At 37.2% G+C, this 19,028-nt stretch overlaps 3 protein-coding genes across 5 annotated transcripts; 1 reads left to right on the top strand and 2 right to left on the bottom strand.

Annotated features, from left to right (window-relative positions):
* LOC18788477 lies at positions 1,410–7,907 on the top strand. The gene is made up of 12 exons (XM_007222874.2): positions 1,410–1,588; positions 1,866–2,012; positions 2,123–2,299; positions 2,490–2,572; positions 2,696–2,894; positions 3,669–3,790; positions 4,646–4,712; positions 5,667–5,717; positions 5,912–5,964; positions 6,130–6,340; positions 6,684–6,854; positions 7,691–7,907. Exons 1-12 carry the CDS (start codon positions 1,451–1,453, stop codon positions 7,748–7,750), a joined length of 1,479 nt encoding a protein of 492 aa, XP_007222936.2. The 5' UTR covers positions 1,410–1,450; the 3' UTR covers positions 7,751–7,907.
* LOC18789403 (inorganic phosphate transporter 1-4) lies at positions 8,762–14,129 on the bottom strand. Of its 2 annotated transcripts, XM_020555329.1 has the most exons (2): positions 14,115–14,129; positions 8,762–10,606 (listed from the first exon to the last, which is right to left on the bottom strand). In XM_020555329.1, exons 1-2 carry the CDS (start codon positions 14,127–14,129, stop codon positions 9,011–9,013), a joined length of 1,611 nt encoding a protein of 536 aa, XP_020410918.1. In that variant the 3' UTR covers positions 8,762–9,010. The 2 variants fall into 2 exon arrangements, with proteins under 2 accessions (XP_020410918.1, XP_007224099.1); XM_007224037.2 differs by lacking the exon at positions 14,115–14,129 and having other exon boundaries at positions 8,762–10,624.
* LOC109946713 lies at positions 11,429–13,662 on the bottom strand. 2 transcript variants are annotated; one of them, XR_002269795.1, is made up of 4 exons: positions 12,812–12,906; positions 12,490–12,550; positions 11,639–11,738; positions 11,429–11,522 (listed from the first exon to the last, which is right to left on the bottom strand). XR_002269795.1 is itself a non-coding variant. In XM_020555330.1 (4 exons), the coding sequence occupies exons 1-4, from the start codon at positions 13,496–13,498 to the stop codon at positions 12,572–12,574; spliced, it is 405 nt and encodes a 134-aa protein (XP_020410919.1). In that variant the 5' UTR covers positions 13,499–13,662; the 3' UTR covers positions 12,403–12,571. The 2 variants fall into 2 exon arrangements, 1 of the variants encoding a protein (XP_020410919.1); XM_020555330.1 differs by lacking the exons at positions 11,429–11,522; positions 11,639–11,738 and adding exons at positions 13,024–13,175; positions 13,358–13,662 and having other exon boundaries at positions 12,403–12,608; positions 12,812–12,886.

The raw sequence follows: 19,028 nt of genomic DNA, 5'->3' as shown, positions 1-19,028 counted from the left end.
CCGTGTAATATAGAGAGTTCAACAATTAATATAGTTCTTATTTTAGAATTTGATTTTACAAATGCAATTGAATATGTAATAAGATATACAATTGCATTGTTCTTTTCAATCAATTACATAGACAAAATTCGAGATGAAGAAATTTGATGGATAAAGACTTCCAAGCTCTCAGATAAATATTGATGCACATTCACCAATTCTATGAAACACGAGAAATAAAAATTAAAACTATTAGCCCCAATTCATTTTTCAGAAAATAAGCATAAAATACGGAGGAATTTACCACACAACTAGCCACCATAACCAACTCAGAATGAAATTGAGTAAAGCTACAATGAGGTGAAGGATCGAAATCAGAAAAAAAGAGTCTAAAACGGTAACTTTAAATTTATAAAAGTAAACAATTGCCATTGTGAAATTCATAACCATGCCATCGTGAGTCAAATAGAATAAACTCAATTGAAAAATAACATGTCCAATCATATGCCAATTGCCAAACAGGGAGTTGTAATTGCATGACCCTTATGCAACTCAATTGAAAAATAACATGTCCAATCATATGCCAATTGCCAAACAGGGAGTTGTAATTGCATGCCCTTATGCAATTGCATTTGCGTTAAATATTTGACGTTGCCCTATTCAGAAAACTGATCCATAATTAGAAAAATCTAAGCAAATTTACTATATAACTTAGATAAGATTAACATTGATTGCATTAGAATTTAATATATATATATATATATATATATAAATTTGAATGTATTTTAAGAGATGTCATATATAGATATAATTTGGAACCCTAAAACTTATGCATTTGATTGGTTTGTGATTGAACCACACACCCAAGTTAATAATTTGAGCAATTTACTAAATGTGCTGCATATCAATTTCAATATATTGTTTGTTTTCTAAAATTTCAAAATTTAAAAATTTAAAAATTTCAGAATTATTGGATCGAAATGGATTTGGAACATTTCGGATCGGAATTTCCAAATTTTCATATGCATTCCAATTTCAATTTCAATTTTTTCAAAAATTTTAGTTTTTGATGTTTTTGGATTTGTTGGAGTCAGATTTTTTTGAAAATTTTCGAATCAAATTTTCGAATTCAACTTGCACCCGTAATTATATTAATGAGTATTACAATTAGTTAATAGCCATTAGGCATTTGTACACTCTTTTTCAGGATGGGATAATTTTAAGAGGGTGGAGGAACTTTTTATTACGAACAATTTTATTGTTTTATTGTTCGATAAAAGATTTATTTATATACAATAATCGGATTGTAGCGGGTATAGTTTAGTGGTAAAAGTGTGACTACTTAACTGAACTGTGAACGGTGGCATACATTTTTCCACTAGTGCAAATAAATAAATAAATATTTTTTTCTTTCCATTTTTCTTCAATATTGAAGTTTAAATTTGCTAAATATCAAATTTTGCAACGTGGCATGCAACTAGATGGTTTCTTCTCGGTTTATCAGAACTTGAGACACAGAAACAGCGAAGGGTTCGCGGGCATGGCAGTAGCAATGAGCTACTGCAAGCCTTCCCCGTTTCTGGGAAACTACCCAACTCATTTTCATTTGGTAAGTGCTATCTAGGGAGCTATTATCTCTCACTGTTTCGATTTTGTTTTTTGTTTTTTTTTTGCAAGCATTCATAATCTGATTGGATTAATGTTCTAAATCAATGTGAGGTGATAATTTTGTTTACTTTCCTGGTTGAGCTTTCTAAAATTCACATTTTAGCTTCTGGGTTTTTGTTATTTGCTTCAGTCTTTGACTTTGTTATTGAAGTATTTATGAGCTTTAAGCTTATGTTATTTTGGCAAACAATTGTTGGCGTTTAAAAAAAAAATTGCAGGGAAAATCTCAATCTGGGAAAGTTGTTCAGGCACCTAGAATTAGTGCACTGTTTTGGGGAGCCAAGAAGTCTGCAGAGCCAAAAGAAGTTGAGATAAATCTTTCACTTGGGGAATTCACTTTGACAGGTTCAGGCACACTGAAAGAGGTATTTTTATTACTCTATACTATTCCTCCCTTCAATCGTTATGGTCGTTTAACTTGAACTGTGAAATTATATCATATTATTATATTATACTATGCTGGTTCTGTTTCCAGGGAATTTCAGGAGTGAAACCTGAAAAGATATCACTTTCAGTCGTTTCTTCAATCTCTGAGGTCTCATCCGCCGAGTGGGATGCATGCGCTCTGGATGCTACAGGCCCTGAAAAATATAACCCATTTCTTACTTATGCTTTTCTTTCAAGCTTGGAAGAGTCAGCTTCAGCGGTGAAGGTCAGGAATCTTTGCTGAATTTAACTCTGCCTTTTTTGTTTATATTGTAAGGCAATACCATTTTTGTTAAGATTGTCTGGTACCTAATCAATTGCAATTTCTAGCATCCGTCAGTTTTAGCCATTTGATTATTGTTAATCAGCCCGGACTTCCAACGTCGGCTTGTTTTATGCATTTAAATCCTTTCCAGGAAACAGGGTGGATTCCACGCCATATCATTGCTAAGGATGAAAGTGAAAGTATTTTAGGTGTTGTTCCACTCTATCTTAAAAGGTTTAGCATCTTCTGTGCTCTCCAGATGCAAGCTCTCATGTCATTTCTTATGAAATATGTACAAAAGTTTTGGCTTCTGCTGCTTTCTTTGTTGCTGTCTGACCTCTTTGATTTGGTGTGCAGTCATTCCTACGGTGAATTTGTTTTTGATCATTCTTGGGCTGATGCGTATTATAGTTTTGGGTCAAGATATTACCCAAAGTTGCAGTGCTGTGTACCTTTTACTCCAGTAACTGGCCCCAGGATTTTAATTCGTGATACTTCATTTAGAGATCAAGTTTTTGACGCTTTAGTCTCAGCTCTGAAGGATCTGACTGCCAAGGTATTAAGTAATCAATTTTTTAAGCATTTAATGAGCCTTTTAATTTATCATGATTACTTTGTCAATTTGTAGGTAGAAAATTGACTCCTTATGAAAGAAAGAAGGGATCAATAAATCACCTATGCTTGTCTTAGAAATTAGGGCTAGGAGTTGTGCATGTGATTAGTGAATTAATATCTTCATAGAAATATAGAGCTAAGATATATAATTGTATAAAATCATTAAAAAAATGACTATTTGTAAAATTTTGAAGAATTTTTTGTTCGGCCTTTTCTTCTAATGTTTTCCTATTATAGTATAAAGCTGGGGTCAAGGGAAATTCATGGTTGAACCAGGATCTATAATCTTCAGGTGTCAAAATTAAAGAGGCATAAAAATGACGAATCCTTTAAATTGGCAGAAAAAGTTTCTTGAAGGGAGATAATTTGATATTCGAGTAGGCTGAATTCTTAGAATGCAGTTGCACTTTTGTATGTTTTATGTCATTACAAATTTCCAAGCAGTTAGCAGAAAAAACGTACTGGTCCTATCAGAGTGATATTTAGTTTTTGTAAACAATAGTTGATGAACTATGTGGCCATTGTTGTCTTTATGAGCTGGTTTTTCTTACTGGATAAGAAACTACTGTTTTAATGATCAGTATGTTGATCAAATAAAGAGAACATTGATTCATTGCGCTCTCTTCTAACCTGTTTTCTGCTTCAAAAAAGTTCGAATTCTTCTCTTTCTGCATTGCAGCCCTAATTGTTTATTGTGACTTTTGTATCTTGACAGTACCGGCTTTCATCACTGCACATTACCTTCCCATCTGAAAATGAATGGAACAAACTGAGCGGAAAAGGTTTTCTTCAGAGAATTGGAATGCAGTACCATTGGAAAAATCGTAACTATAAAAGGTGAGTAATGCACACCTATTTATTAATCACTGGAACATGTTCACTCATTAATTTCAATGCAGAGTTTCTGTCACATTCCCTGAAGAAATTTTAGTGATTGGCAATTCATAATGTATGTGCAATAGTAAAGCACTATGTTAATACAGATTGCCAAAGGAAATGTGTTTCTGCAAAAAAGACAGAAGCTATTATCATTTTTGTGTTTTTTTGGGATTATGCATGTTAGTTTGGTTGTTCTGGTGTAAGGCTTGTAGTGATGTTGGCCTGTAGCCCTTTAGTCATAGCATCTCAACTATAATGAGTTATGCTTGTCCTCATCATGGATGCTACAATTTGAACTACTCAGTGCAAAAGTAGGTGGCTTATATGAACAATGATTGACAATTTAACCTCCCTGTGCCGAGCCAATAACTTTTGATGAGACATATAGGAGTGTTGGGACCTAACATTGAGCTTTTATCAAGATACATACCGCTTCTAAGCCATTGGTTGAAAACTGAACAGTTAATAGGAAACATATCATTTAGTTGTTCTAAGCCTTTATAAACCTTTGGATTTTCGTCAAATGACGAAAATTGTATGTGTAATATTATGCATCTAAATACTTCTCATATATACATGCATATGTATATGTTTGTGCATATAAATTGATCATATGGGAGCAACTCATTATTGATCCTTGAAGGATAAGAAAAGCTACTTTCCAGAAAATGTTTAACCAGTAAAGAGGTCCATAATTGTTTCTTAACAATATTAGACATATACAGATAAACCATTATTACGGCTTAACGTGTTTTTTGATTGAAAAGTTGAGTAGTTGAATCTAGAAAATGTCTTACTTTATTTGTGATACAGTTTTGATGAGTTCTTGATGGACATGAAGCAAAGTAAAAGGAAAAATATTCGTCAAGAGCGCAAAAAGGTTGGCTTTTAAAACATGATTTCATATGTTCCATTTGATATTTAATGTATTTAGAAAACTGAGAAACTAAAAGGTCTTAGGTGAGTTCTTCTACTAGAAAATGGCTTTTCTGTTAGAATGTTTCTTGGCAAGAAGTATTTTAATAGCATGCATGGGGTCCTGCTTGGAACCAAAAAAAATGGGCACGAACATAATAGAAATATCTGAAAATCACAAAATCAATTAAGATAGTGCTAAAAACTTGTGGATCACTGCTCAGATTTCTAAGGCTACCAGCACTTGAGATGAGAGAAAAGATGCCATGTAAAAGAAGCAAATGAATGAATAAAAAGTAAAAGCAATGAATGAATGATTGGAAGAAACATTGATCAACTCATGGGAGCAAGACCACAAATTGAGTCCACTTAAAAACTTCCTTTGATCCAATAAATTTGGACCCTCTTGTATGTATGGTGAAACTCGAACTGTGGAAAATTAGTCCACATATATAGGAATACCTTGAAGAACATATTCCTTGGTGTTCTGTTTATAACATAATGCCTTTCTTGATTAGTTTAATCTTTGAGTTAGTCGACGCAGTATAAATCCATTTGACGAAAAATACTTGTAGAACACCTGTTTCTCTTTATGTGATCGATGAATGCTTCATTATTTTCCTCTTGCTTCTTTTATGATTATTTTTTCTTCTGATGGGCTCACTTTAAGTTCCATCAGATGTGAGTGAGTTTGTATGCTATGCATGAATACATTGATATGTGCAAAGTTGAGGGCAACCATGTTCCTGTTTGCAAGACTAAATTTGTGTTAGTAATTTAGTGGAACCAAAACTGTAAAGTTTTAACAGGAATACTCATGGAATCTGTGGATTGTTTTTTTCGAGTAAATGAAATCAGTTTGGTTATTTGTGTTAGTGACATGAGGTACAGGTTGTCTAATTGAACTCTTGATATGCAGATTGTACAGCAGAATTTGACTATGAAACGGTTGCGGGGTGATGAAATAAAGGTATTTGTTCTAGTATTTGGTAACTGTGACTATCGGAGATGTTTTTCCACTTATATGATCGTATTTCAGTGGCATGTTGCACTGTTTTGCATATAATGAATACTTTCATTGATGGTCTATTTGAAATTTTTATGTAATAGAGAACAGTGGGAACAATAGGTCTGACCACTTCCTTAATGATGTCATGTTGGCAGGCTAGACACTGGGATTCCTTCTATAACTTCTACCGGAACACCACTGATAACAAGTTGGTTCCTTGTATATCCTTTCTTTGTCATTTAATGATGTTTCACATTTAGCGATAATTACCACAAATCAGTTTTACATTGTTTCGGAAACTTGTTAAACAGACGAGTTGCTTGAATCCTTTTTTTTCCCTCATGAAGTTTGAAATTTCTCGTCGGATCCACAGGTGGGGTACTCCATACCTGACTAGGGATTTCTTTCACAACATGGGGTCAAAGATGGGAGATCAGGTATTACTTGTTGTTGCTGAAGAAGGGGATGAGCTTGTTGCTGGAGCTCTGAATCTTATAGGAGGAGATGCGTTATTTGGACGCCTATGGGGATGTCATCCACGAGCTTACTATCCAAGTTTGCATTTTGAAGCATGCTATTACCAGGTCTTGTTATTTTATTTTCATTTTATTAAAGATCATTTAGGCTTTCTACTATAATATATTTAGCAGAAAAATGCTCCTTACTGCCCTAATCATCTTCATTACTGGAAGCAATGTAAAATGCTGTCATATGCATGCACAATATTTTTAAGGTAATCATGGACCATTTTCAATTTTCAATGCCTCAGAGGCTTTTTCATTCTTGAAACCACATCTGAAATTTAGAGGTCGTCATGAGAGTTTTTATTGATGTTACCAAAAAGTAGACAAGCATGTATATAGCATCGCTAAGAAGATATGCACAATAATATTTTATTTATTTATTATGGTTTGTATGACGTCACAGGCAATAGAAGCTGCAATCGAACTTAATCTAAACACAGTAGAGGCTGGAGCTCAGGGTGAACATAAGATTCAGAGAGGTTATATGCCTGTGAGAACGTATAGCTGCCATTACCTGATGGATGAAGGTTTCAGGAAGGCCATAGAGGGCTTTCTAGTGCGTGAATCAACTCAGGTGATTGCATTTTTATTTCAGTATTTAGGTGGCACCCCAATTTATTTGTGCTGTAATGTACCCCCTGAACTATCACGACAGTGTCAATTGAACCCCCCAGACTATTTGGTAAGTTAAGCAATCGAACAATATAAAGTTAGTCAATGTAGCACCTACAAATCAATTTCGTCTAAATTGCTGTCAAATTGAGTAACGTGGTGGGCTTGTGACTCACTTTTGAGGGAAATCTGATCAATCAACCTATATCACTCTCTCTGGCTCTCTATAAACAGCCTCCCACCCAAAAACCTGTATTTTTCAGGCCACCCACCCATGCATCGATCACTTTTTATTCCAACGGCCACCCTTCCCCTGCGGCAACAACCGCACCCAGATTTCCCCCCTCCACGCATCCAGATCTAAATTAGCAGCAACTGAATCATACTGAGCTGAATCATTATTCCCCTCCGTCTTTATTGAGAGATAGAAGTTTTTCCATTTTTTAAATTTCAACATATTTTAGTATTGTAATGGGGTTTGCTTTTGTTCTACTTAAAATTATGAATTTTCCCTTATCATTGACGGCAAAATGGATGAAATTCGATGAAACTGACGATAAAGGCCTAATTGCCCATTTTTATAGAGCCGAGTCCTTAACTTAATTTACCAAAAAACAGTTCAAGGGACAAATTGACACTGAGTAATAGTTCAAGGGGGTAAAACTTTAATTATGTCTTGGTATCTTATTATTTTTTTTTTGGGGTCAAATCTATCTCTGAGACTTTGACCGAATGAATGGGGATCAGGTTCAGTCTTGCCAATTTTCTTTAACATTATTAAGTACTTCTTCCATGCAGGTTGAGCTTGTTATGAAACTGTTACATGATTCTGGCCCCTTTAAGGAAGGTATAGAGTAATTTATTGGCATAATGCCCTTACTAGAAGCAGATTGATTTTCTGTAAATTGTCGATGTCTTTTTCTTTTTTGTAATTAACTTCTGAAGTTTCATTTGGAGATTGTGTACATGATTACACTCACATAGTAAATTTTATAGCAAAAAACTTCATGTATAATATTCTCACTGTCAAAATTAGGGGTGGCCACAATTTCAGGGCAACCCTATCGAACTGCCCAATTGGATCGCTAGAGGGTTGGTTTGAGTTAGGTTGGCCAAATAATGAGCGGGTCTTGAGTCCAAATAAATCATAAACCGTTTGGTTTGGTAAGTAATGCACCAGCATCAATTATTTAATAGGTAGTATCTTTGAACTACCTAGTTCAAAAAGCATAAATTATTTTACGTAAAGGTATAGCACCTGCATCAATCTCATCATCCTCCTCGATTTTGTGGTTCAACGAAGTTGTGCCTAAGCAGCTACGCTTAGATTTAGTTTAGTGTCAAGAAAAAAATGGTTTAAGAGTCGATATATGATCATTATATTTTACGTTTATTGCACCAAAATACTATTTCATTTATATAAAAATAATAATATTTGGTGTACACCTAACACCAAATTATTATAGATGGAAAACCTAAGCTTTTCAACTCATCCCATCTCATCTAACCTAAGATCGCCCCTTTGAAGATCGTCGTCTAAGACTCCAAAACTAGTGTTATTTATGAACTAATTAATTTAGTGATATTTATTTTTCAATGTCGAGATGTCTCAAGTTATAACCTTTCATCATCCATTTATAAAGGAAAACGTGACAACTTGATTGAAAAAGATAAATTAAAGAAATTAAAAATTATAAGTGAAAGTGGAAGGAATGCTCTAAATCAAAAAGAGATTCACCTATATAATCAGATTTTCTGCATCCAATCTGACAAATTTAGCATTTTCTAACTAGCTTTACTTTCTAGTATCATTTTCTAACTAGAATGGTCCGAGCTAGCATAAGAAAAAGTTACTTGTTCCACAAGAAATATAGGTCTCCGTTATAGGATTGGGTTCCTCAATAAACCGCACTGCATCATCTAGAGTTTTGAAACTGATTGTTTACTACTCAATTGTAACTATTGTAAGTAATGGATCGCTTTGGTTCTTGAAGTTCGAAAATCAAAATGACATAACATTCACAATAACATGATTACAAAAAAAAAAAATATTACCGAGAGCAAAACTAAGGGGAAAATACAAAGGTCGAACACAAATTCTTGTACAGACATTCCTAATTAAACAGTAACCTCAACTCTGTTGGGCTGCACTTGATCATCACCTTCATCTTCATTCTCCCTTGACATCTCCTCCAACGATTTTCCCTTTGACTCCGGCACTAAAAACGTAAAGAAGAACCCCAAAATGCTGGTCATACCAAGCAGAATGAGAGAATTCCTCATTCCAATCCCAGGCGGGTACCCTGGGTCAGTCTTAGACTTGTCTTGATTTTGTGATGCATACAAGAACCCGAAAGCCCCAATAATCGCCCCGGCCTTCCCCGCAGCAGCTGAAATCCCATGACACGTGGACCGGAACCTTGCTGGGAAAATCTCTGCCGGTACAACAAATGTTGTGCTATTGGGTCCAAAATTAGCAAAGAAAAATGTTAGACCATATATGACAATAAATCCGATGTTGTTTTCAGGTCTAGTCCAGTGGTGGTATGGAATTGCCAAGAGAAACATGAAAGCAGTCATGAAGAAAAACCCAATTAGCTGAATTGCGAATCGGCCAATGTGATCGATGAGGAAGACCGTGACCCAGTACCCAGGAACTGTGCCACATAGGGCTATTAGGGTTTGTGCCCTAGCAATTTTGTAAAGCTCATCTAGGGCACTCATAGAGCTTGCTGATGGCAACCATCCCACAGCGCTGAAGATGTCCTTTTGGAAAAGGTTTTGGCTATAGTAAGCAATGTCTAGCAAGAACCATGTGGAGGCCGTGCCCAATAAATGTAACCCATGTCTCCTAAGAAACTTCTTGGAAAATAGAGCAAACTTTGAGGACCTGTTGTTTTGTGGCTGCGCATGCGCTACTTGTTGTTGCTCTTTCATCTCCACATTCAACACTTTGGCCATGTCTTGGCAAGCCTTGTTTTGATCCTTGGCTACCAAGGCAGTGTAACGAGGAGTCTCTGGCATTTTCATTCTCGAATAGAAAGTTAACGCCGCGGGGGCTGCTCCAAACATGAGAATAATCCTCCATACATAGTCTGCCTGAGGCACAGTCGACCCAATTGGGTCGACTGAGTAGGGATCAGCATGGTATACGGCACGGAAGATAGAAGAAACAACAATAGCCACCATCCCGCCAGCCAAAATCCCAAACCCTTGCATGGCAAAAACCGCCGCTATAAACGCCCCGCGAGTCTTTTTATTGGCATACTCCGACATAATAGTCGCCGAAAGTGGGTAGTCGCCACCAATGCCAAACCCTAGCCAAAACCGGAAAAAGCAAAGAGTGGCAATGACAGAAGTTGGGGAGCTACCAAAAGAGAGACCAGAACCAATAGAACAACCCACCATGAGCATTAGGGTTATTCCATAAGCTCCTTTACGCCCGAGCTTGTCCCCGAGCCAACCAAAGAAGAGCTGGCCGGCTAGGGTTCCACATAGGGCAACTCCATTGACTGCGGCTGCCACGTTTGGTGGTAGGCTGCCCGGCTTTGCTGAGCCCTCGACATGGTAATAAATGCGACCGAGGAGTTTGGTGACAAGGGAGATGCAAAAAAGGTCATACGAATCGGTGAAGAAGCCCATGCCGGAGATCACAACAGCAGTGAAGTGGTAGAATTGGGTTTTGGCTGCGTCCAGCATGCTTAGGACTTGAAGCTGCTCGTCTTTCGCCATGGTTGGAGTTTGTGAATTTCTATCTCGATCAGATGTTTTCTTTTTCTAATCTCAAGTTCTTGAAAAAAAATGTGGGTTGTGATTTATATATTTATAGGGGTTTTAGGGAGGCAAATTAATCCTAGTCCAATAAGTACTAGGATATAATAAGGGTTAAGGGTTTAAACTCCTATTTGGATTTCAAACGACCTGTTGGATCTGTATTGGTTTGAATAAAATGAAATGAATATAAGGGTTTTAACTCCTATTTCGACTCAAACTGCCTCTAGGATCAGTGCAAGATGAATAAAATACTTTTATCAAGACAAAAAATTTATTTATTAACATTAAAATAAATGGAAGGTTTAAACCGATTTGAAAATCAACACTTTGTGCAAATTCTATCAAGCAAAGATTTTACAACTTATTTTCTTTTTACCATCATGAGGCCCAAAAAAATAAAACAGGGATCATGATGAGTAATCAGGCCCAACAGAATCAAATTGCCCGTCGGGCTTGGAGTTTGAAGAGACAACATGGAAATGAATAGATGGAAAGTGTGAAACAACATGGAACATCAACGCCACAGGTTTGTTTCCTTATCCTGCCTGCTAGAACAACATAAACAATCAGTTCGATTGCACAACCATATCAGCATGCCTATATTTTTAGAAGAGGACTGTACGTATCTTGAATTGCATCAATCCAATTATTTCTCACTATTGATATGTTATAGATGGGTAGGGCTCAAACTAGACAATTCGTCATCATTGCCATTCTAAACAGTTAAAAACCTGAAGAGGAAATGATACTTGGCTTGGCTACTTGCCTTGATGCCATCTGCGATGCCATTGCCATGTATGAAAACCATGATATACCATTCAGAGCCAACCACAGAAACATCTTTTGTTCCATCTCCCTGAAAGATTGTCAAGGAAGACAGACAGCCATGAGAGTTAAAAATGGAGGCTACAAGCCTACAGCCTACAACACAGGAAAGTTACTTGTGCACAATAACTGAGCTGCATTTCAGACCTCATGGATCAAGTGTCACTCAAGTCTGGAGGGAATAATTAATCAGAGAAGAGAACGACGTAACCCAATTTTGACTTCCTTACTCATAAAAGCAATTTGCCTGCAGATTGATTTGATTACAATATTAAACGCAGATACAGCAGCATATTCCTAAAGGCTAAAATAAAAATACAGCAGCATTCCAAATCATCAAAAGCAGTCTGAAAAGAGCTTATTCCTAAACTCTGAATTGAAGGTACTCACGCACGCCAAAGGGATGCCGAAAATCGAACTCTTCCTGAACAATTGCTAGATATCTACGCAAGATTTAACATTTCATGATGCAATAACAAAATTTGAGCACCATATGAAACAAAGAAATTGTTCATGTGATAATGCGTCTTATTGTTCAAAATACAAAGATTGGATCTAATATTTTAAAAGCATTTTACTAGTAAGAAAATGGCATAGCGTGATCTAATAGTTTAAAACCATTTTTTACGAAAATTAATGCCTTCATTTCTAACAATTTCTCCATAAAAGCTGTTCAAACTATTATTGTATAAGAATGTGAGACAGTTTTTTATCGGAAAGACAAGAATGTGAGGTATAATGGTTTTGCAACTCTAATGTGGAGAAACTAGACTTTGGCATTTCACTATTCTAGGTTTAATTTTTTGTGCACTCAGATTAAACAAAATCATGACATTATATATAATATTTTTCCAATACAGATTTTGCGGTTAATAGCCATGTGAGCTGGAAATAAGCATACATACATGAGCAGGAATGTCAAATTTTATTTGATCTAAAACATCAATCACCACAGGGATGCCAAGATTATTCTATCAAAGTTTACTGGTTATGCTTACCATTTTGAGTCGAAATCCTAAATGCCAAGGTCCTCATCCCAGAGAAACATATATGTACTCGCTGAAGAGAAAGTATATTTATTCACAGAGCAAATAAAACACTACAAAGACTACAAATCCTGCATCACATTCTCGAGGTGTAAAAGCTATTTATTATACAAAAAGACAAAAAGATTTTGAAGAAATAAATACAGCAACTAGATAAATCCTGAAATAAACTTCTTGATTAAATCGTTGGATGCATAAAATGCAATTTCAGTAAAATTCCTAGCTAACGCAGTTACAATAAACCATTCAAATAAATAAAAATAGAAAAGTTAACCTTGAAATATATGTGCTAACAATGCCATTCGTTTCCGTGCAAATCAGCTGCAACCAATTCTTGCTATGGAGGCTGCTGGGACATATCCAGAAAGAAATGAGCCAACCCCCCACTCCAAGAGAAAAGTAAGAAAATAAAGATAAGGATATACAAACATATTGTATAAATACGGTAGAAACTGAAAACAAAAAAAGAAGAAAAACTACTCTAACCAGTGGTGGCAAACAATCATCAGCATGCATCCAAAGGACAGAGAACCCAACATGCGTGCTTGTGTCAGAAGCAGTAAGTATCTTACAAAATGATGGACAGTACACCGTGGAGTTTCTGGCAGTGGAGGATCTGTGATGGTTACCTCGCTTTGCTGACCCAGGAAGAAGCATCAAAATAAGACAAACATGACAAATAGAGAAAGGAGAAAATGGAGAGGCAAGGTTTGTAATCAATCATGACTCGAGATACAAACTACAATTACGAAGAACATACTTCATCAAAATTGGTTAATACTTGTACAGGTTAAAATTATTGGAGGGAGAGACAACTCACATCTGCTTCTAGGAGGGTAACTTGTGCATAAACTTTCATCTGTTTCAGGTTCAGCCTACACTCAGGGTTAAGTACAAATCGTACAACTAGAAGGTTAAAGTAACAACTGATGCACACAACAGGCAAAAAGAGATGTCTCATTCCTCCTTCAACGAAAATGTACAACCCTATTAACTTGTTAGATGTCTCACTCCTCCAACAACCAAAATGCACTCTAAAAGATGTTTAGTCAAACCACCATTTTCACACATAAACTGAAAGGACTCGCCCCGAATTTTCTCAAAATCCGAGACGAACCCTTTGGAATTCCTGACATCACCCCGATGTCAGGCCCACTTACTAAAAACCGAGACTTCCTGCCGAAATTTCGGCAGAGTCTCCCCTATAATTTGGACATTTTCCAAAATTTATACCTGCATAAAAACGCATTTAATATTCCCAACTGGCAGCATGCACAATATAATTTCATGCAATTCACACAAATGGCCTTCGGCCTTTCAATAATTCCTAACCAACTACCAAACCATTCAAATACCAAATATGACTAACATTTAGTCTGCGGCTGCGCCCAATAACCTTAGGCTGCCTACGTACCCTCCTTGAGGGATCAAGCCACACGTAGTTCTTCCCTAAAACCCAATTCCACACTTGGGCGATACCTTATTTCATTTCTCTGGATTTCATATAAACTCCCCATACGCCGGTACAACCAACGCCACGTATGGGGCCTGTCAACACGACGGATAACCTACGCCACGTGCGACCATGCCATACTATCATAATATCTCCCCATACGCCGGTACAACCAACGCCACGTATGGGGTCTGTCGACACGCCGGATAACCTACGCCACGTGCGACCTCAACATAATATCACAAATCTCCCCATACGCCGGTACAACCAACGCCACGTATGGGGCCTGTCCCAATGCCGGAAAACCTACGCCACGCAGGACCTCAATTTTACTTGGTGGTACTTGTGGTAAATCTAACATCCGGGGCTCCGATTCACAATCCGTGAATTTTCACACAATCCTAGAATTACCTAGATTAACATATATTAAATTTGGGACCATCCAACGGTCCCAACCTATCGAACCCGGATAACGCACAATATGCGATTATCCGTTCGATAGTCAAACGACGTCCGAATTGAGATCCGCGAAATCCTACGCACTCGTGACAACCTAAGGATCTCATCGGAACACATTGCTACTTTTTCTACAGTGCCCACGCGCCGGCAGCGCGTGGGTGCCCAAAGCGATAACGCTTCGTAGGAAAATCTCAAAACCACGGCTCCAAACTCCTACCCTAGGTATAACACCCTATTTGGGGCCACTTTTGTTCTTGGACCTACCTCAAAAAGTGGCCGGAAATGGCCGATCACGGCGGCCGAAGTTTCGGCCGATTTTCAATTCGAAAATCGAGTGATCTAGAGATCGAATCGATCAAAACCCAACCAACAAGCAGCTAGAACAGCTCGAGAGGTTCAAGATCCATACCTGGGTCGACGAAAATGGTGGCCAGAGGAGGGAGATCGACGGCGTTGAAGTTTCGATGACCTCCCGACGGTTTTTTGCATTTTCCGGCCAGCACAGGCCGCGTCGCCGGCGGGAAACAGTCGGGGAAGGAAGGGGACGTCGTCCCGGTCGTTTTGGTACCGGCCCCGCCCACAGCTGTGGTCGGTGGCCGGAGATACGAGGAGAGAAATAGAGAGAGCCGACGGGAGAGAGAGAGAAGTCGCGGGAGAGAGAGAGAGAAAAACCAGATTTTATAAAAAATCCCATTTCAAAATATTAACGATTATGCCACTGTGCTTCTTTTGACCATATCTCTCTCGTTACAACTCCGATTCGAGCCCACTACGTGTCTATGAACTCGTCTCAGTACGACCTATCCAAAAATACTAGTCACTACCCCAAACTCTCTCCGGTTAAAAATATGACCAAAATGCCCTTAAATAATTAAATAATTAAATAAGGGTTAAATTTGGGGTCGGGGTGTTACATAAACAAAACCAGAGTACCATAGAGAAATTACGCCTAATCAGATTACAAGAATATTGGGAACACCTAAGATATGATACACCCTCTGCCTCTTCCTTCGATAGAGGGGGTGGTTGGAGGCTGCAAAACAAAAAAGAAAATAAAACGATGGTAATATTCTAAAAAAAAGGCATGGCAATAGAAAAGTATTAAAAAATAAAAAGAACTAAGTTTTTAGACATTAATATGAGCATACATAACGAAAACATGCACCAAACCGAGTAAAGGAGTGGAAAATACTATTAACCTGATGAAAAAGACTTAACTTGGGATTTCCACTCACCTAGTACTGAAAGATCTTGAGATAAAATACCAGGTAGTGTTGATGAGGGCTCAGGCAATGTTGATGATGGCTCATTCGACTTCATTTTACCCTTCCTATAGTTCTTAATCACAGAACAAGAGCCAACCCTCCTAGACCTCTTGTGTTGATTTGAAATCCTCTGCCTCTTCCTTCGGTTAAGGGGGTGGTTGGAGGCTGCAAAACCTATAAGAAAATAAAACGATGGTAAGATTCTAAAAAAAGGCATGGTGAGAGCAAAGTATTAAAAAAGAAAAAGAACTGAGCTTTTAGACATCAATATGAGCATACATAACCAAAACTTGCACCAGATCGAGTAAAATGGCGGAAAATACTATTAACTTGATGAAAAAAAATCAACTTGGGATTTTCACTCACCTAGTACTGAATGATCTTGGGATAAAACATGAGGCAGTGTTGATGAGGGCTCATCCGATTTCATTTTTTCCTTCCTATGGTTCTTAATCACAGAACTAGAGCCAACCCTCCTAGACCGCTTGTGTTGATTTGAAGTCCTCTGCCTCTCCCTTCGGTTGAGGGGATGGTTGGAGGACGCAAAACCAAGAAGAAAATAAAACGATGGTAAGATTCTAAAAAAAGGCATGGTGAGAGCAAAGTATTAAAAAAGAAAAAGAACTGAGCTTTTAAACATCAATATGAACATACATAACCAAAACTTGCACCAGATCGAGTAAAAGGACAGAAAATATTATTAACTTTATGAAAAAGACTTAACTTGGGATTTTCACTCACCGAGGACGAAAGATCTTGGGATAAAACATGAGGCACTATTGATAAGGGCTCAGGCAGTGTTAATGAAGGTTCATCCTACTTCATTTTTTCCTTCCTATGGTTCTTAATCACAGAATTAAAGCCAACCTTCCTAGACCTCTTGTGTTGATTTAAAGTCATCTGCCTCTTTCTTCGGTTGAGAGGGTGGTTGGTGGCTGCAAAACCAAGAAGAAAATAAAACGATGGTAAGATTCTAAAAAAAGGAATGGTGATAGGAAAGTATTAAAAAAAGAAAAAAGTGAGCTTTTAGACATCAATATGAGCATACATTAACAAAACTTGCACCAGAACGAGTAAAAGGGCGGAAAATACTATTAACTTTATGAAATGACTCGACTTGGGATTTCCACTCACCGAGTACTGAAAGATCTTGGGATAAAACATGAGGCAGTATTGATAAGGGCTCAGGCAGTGTTCATGAGGGTTCATCCGACTTCATTTTTTCCTTCCCATGGCTCTTAATCACAGAATTAGAGCCAACCCTCCTAGACCTCTTGTGTTGATTTGAAGTCCTTTGCCTCTTCCTTTGGTTGAGGGGGTGGTTGGAGGCAGCAAAACCTATAAGAAAATAAAATGATGGTAAGTTTCTAAAAAAATGAATGGTGATGGAAAAGTTTTTTTTTTTTTAATTTAAAAAAAAGAGCTTTTAGACATCAATATGAGCATACTAAACCAAACTTGCACCAGATCGAGTAAAAGGGCAGAAAATACCATTGACTTGATGAAAAAGACTCAACTTGGGATTTCTAGTCACCTAGTATTGAAAGATCTTGGGATAAAACATGAGGCAGTGTTGATAAGTGCTCATCCGACTTCATTTGTTCCTTCCTATGGTTCTTAAACACAAAACTAGAGCCAACCCTAAAAGACCTCTTGTGTTGATTTAAAGTCCTCTACCTCTTCCTTCGGTTGAGGGGATGGTAGGAGGAAAAAAAGGCATGGCGATAGCAAAGTATTAAAAAAGAAAAAGAATTGAGTTTTTAGAGACCAATATGAACATACATAACCAAAACTTGCACCAGATCAAGTAAAAGGGCAGAAAATACTATTAACTTGATGAAAAAGACTCAACTTGGGATTTCTACTCACTTAGTACTGAAAGATCGTGTGATAAAACATGAGGCAGTGTTGATAAGGGCTTAGGCAGTGTTTATGAGGGTTCATCCGACTTCGTTTTTTCTTTCATATGGTTCTTAATCACAAAACTAGAGCCAACCCTCATAAACCTCTTGTGTTTATTTGAAGTCCTCTACCTTTTCCTTCGATTGAGTGGGTGGTTGGAGGCTGCAAAACCAAGAAGAAAATAAAATGTGGCAAGATTCTAAAAGAAGGCATGGAGTAGCAAAGTATTAAAAAGGAAAAAAAAGGGAGCTTTTAGACATCAATATGAGCATACATAACCAAAACTTGCACCAGATCGAGTAAAAAGACGGAAAATACTATTAACTTGATGAAAAAGATTCAACTTGGGATTTCCACTTACCTAGTATTGAAAGATCTTGGGATAAAATATGAGGTAGCGTTGATAAGGGATGAAGCAGTGTTGATAAGGGCTCATCCGACTTCATTTTTTTCCTTCATATGGTTCTTAATCACAAAACTAGAGCCTACCCCTGTAAATGGAAGAAACAAAATCAAACCTAAGGAAGAAAAACTAACCAAAATTAGAAATTAAGGAAAAGAAGAAAAACCTACCACATATGGAATAAGAAGTGTCAAGTGTCTGCTTATAAGTACCCATTCGCTCACTCACAGTCTGAAAACGGGTTTTGCACATTCCTTTATGCATTTCTGAGTTTTCCATTGCAGCATGTGCAAGTTCATCATTCCATTTAGCTGTGTAATCAAATTCATGCTGAGATGCCATGAGGGTGGGGAGTATGATGAACAAAAGGATTTTGAAAGAAAGCTCTGGGTTGGAAATCTTAGGATGAAGAAAAGATTTGAAAGAGGAATCTTGAAATGTTGGAAAAGATGATATAGCCGTTAGGAATTTTAGGAATGTCTCCACATTAAAAAAATAGGGGGAAATGGGGGTTACTTGGGATTTCCACTCGTCTAGTACTGAAAGATTTTGCGATAAAACATGAGGTAGTGTTGATAAGGGATGAGGTATTGTTGATGAGGGCTCATCTGACTTCATTTTTTCCTTTTTATGGTTCTTAATCACAGAACTAGAGTCTACCCTTGCAAATGAAAGAAAAAAAATAAAACCTAAGGAAGAAAAAATAACCAAAATTAGAAATTAAGGAAAAGAAGAAAACCTTCCACATCTGGAATAAGAAGTGTCAAGTTTTTGCTTATAAGTACCCATTCGCTCACTCACAGTCTGAAAACGGGTTTTGCACATTCCTTTATACATTTATGAGTTTTCTATTGCAGCATGTGCAAGTTCATTATTCCATTCAGCTGTGTGATCAAATTGATGTTGAGATGCCATGAGGTTGGGGAGCATGATGAACAAAAGGATTTGAAAGAAAGCTCTGGGTTGGAAATCTTAGGATGAAGAGAAGATTGAAAAAGGAATCTTAAAA

Source organism: Prunus persica, chromosome G1, assembly GCF_000346465.2.
Source record: "Prunus persica cultivar Lovell chromosome G1, Prunus_persica_NCBIv2, whole genome shotgun sequence".
Lineage (NCBI taxonomy): Eukaryota > Viridiplantae > Streptophyta > Magnoliopsida > Rosales > Rosaceae > Prunus > Prunus persica.
This window is presented reverse-complemented; position numbering and strand designations above follow the sequence as displayed.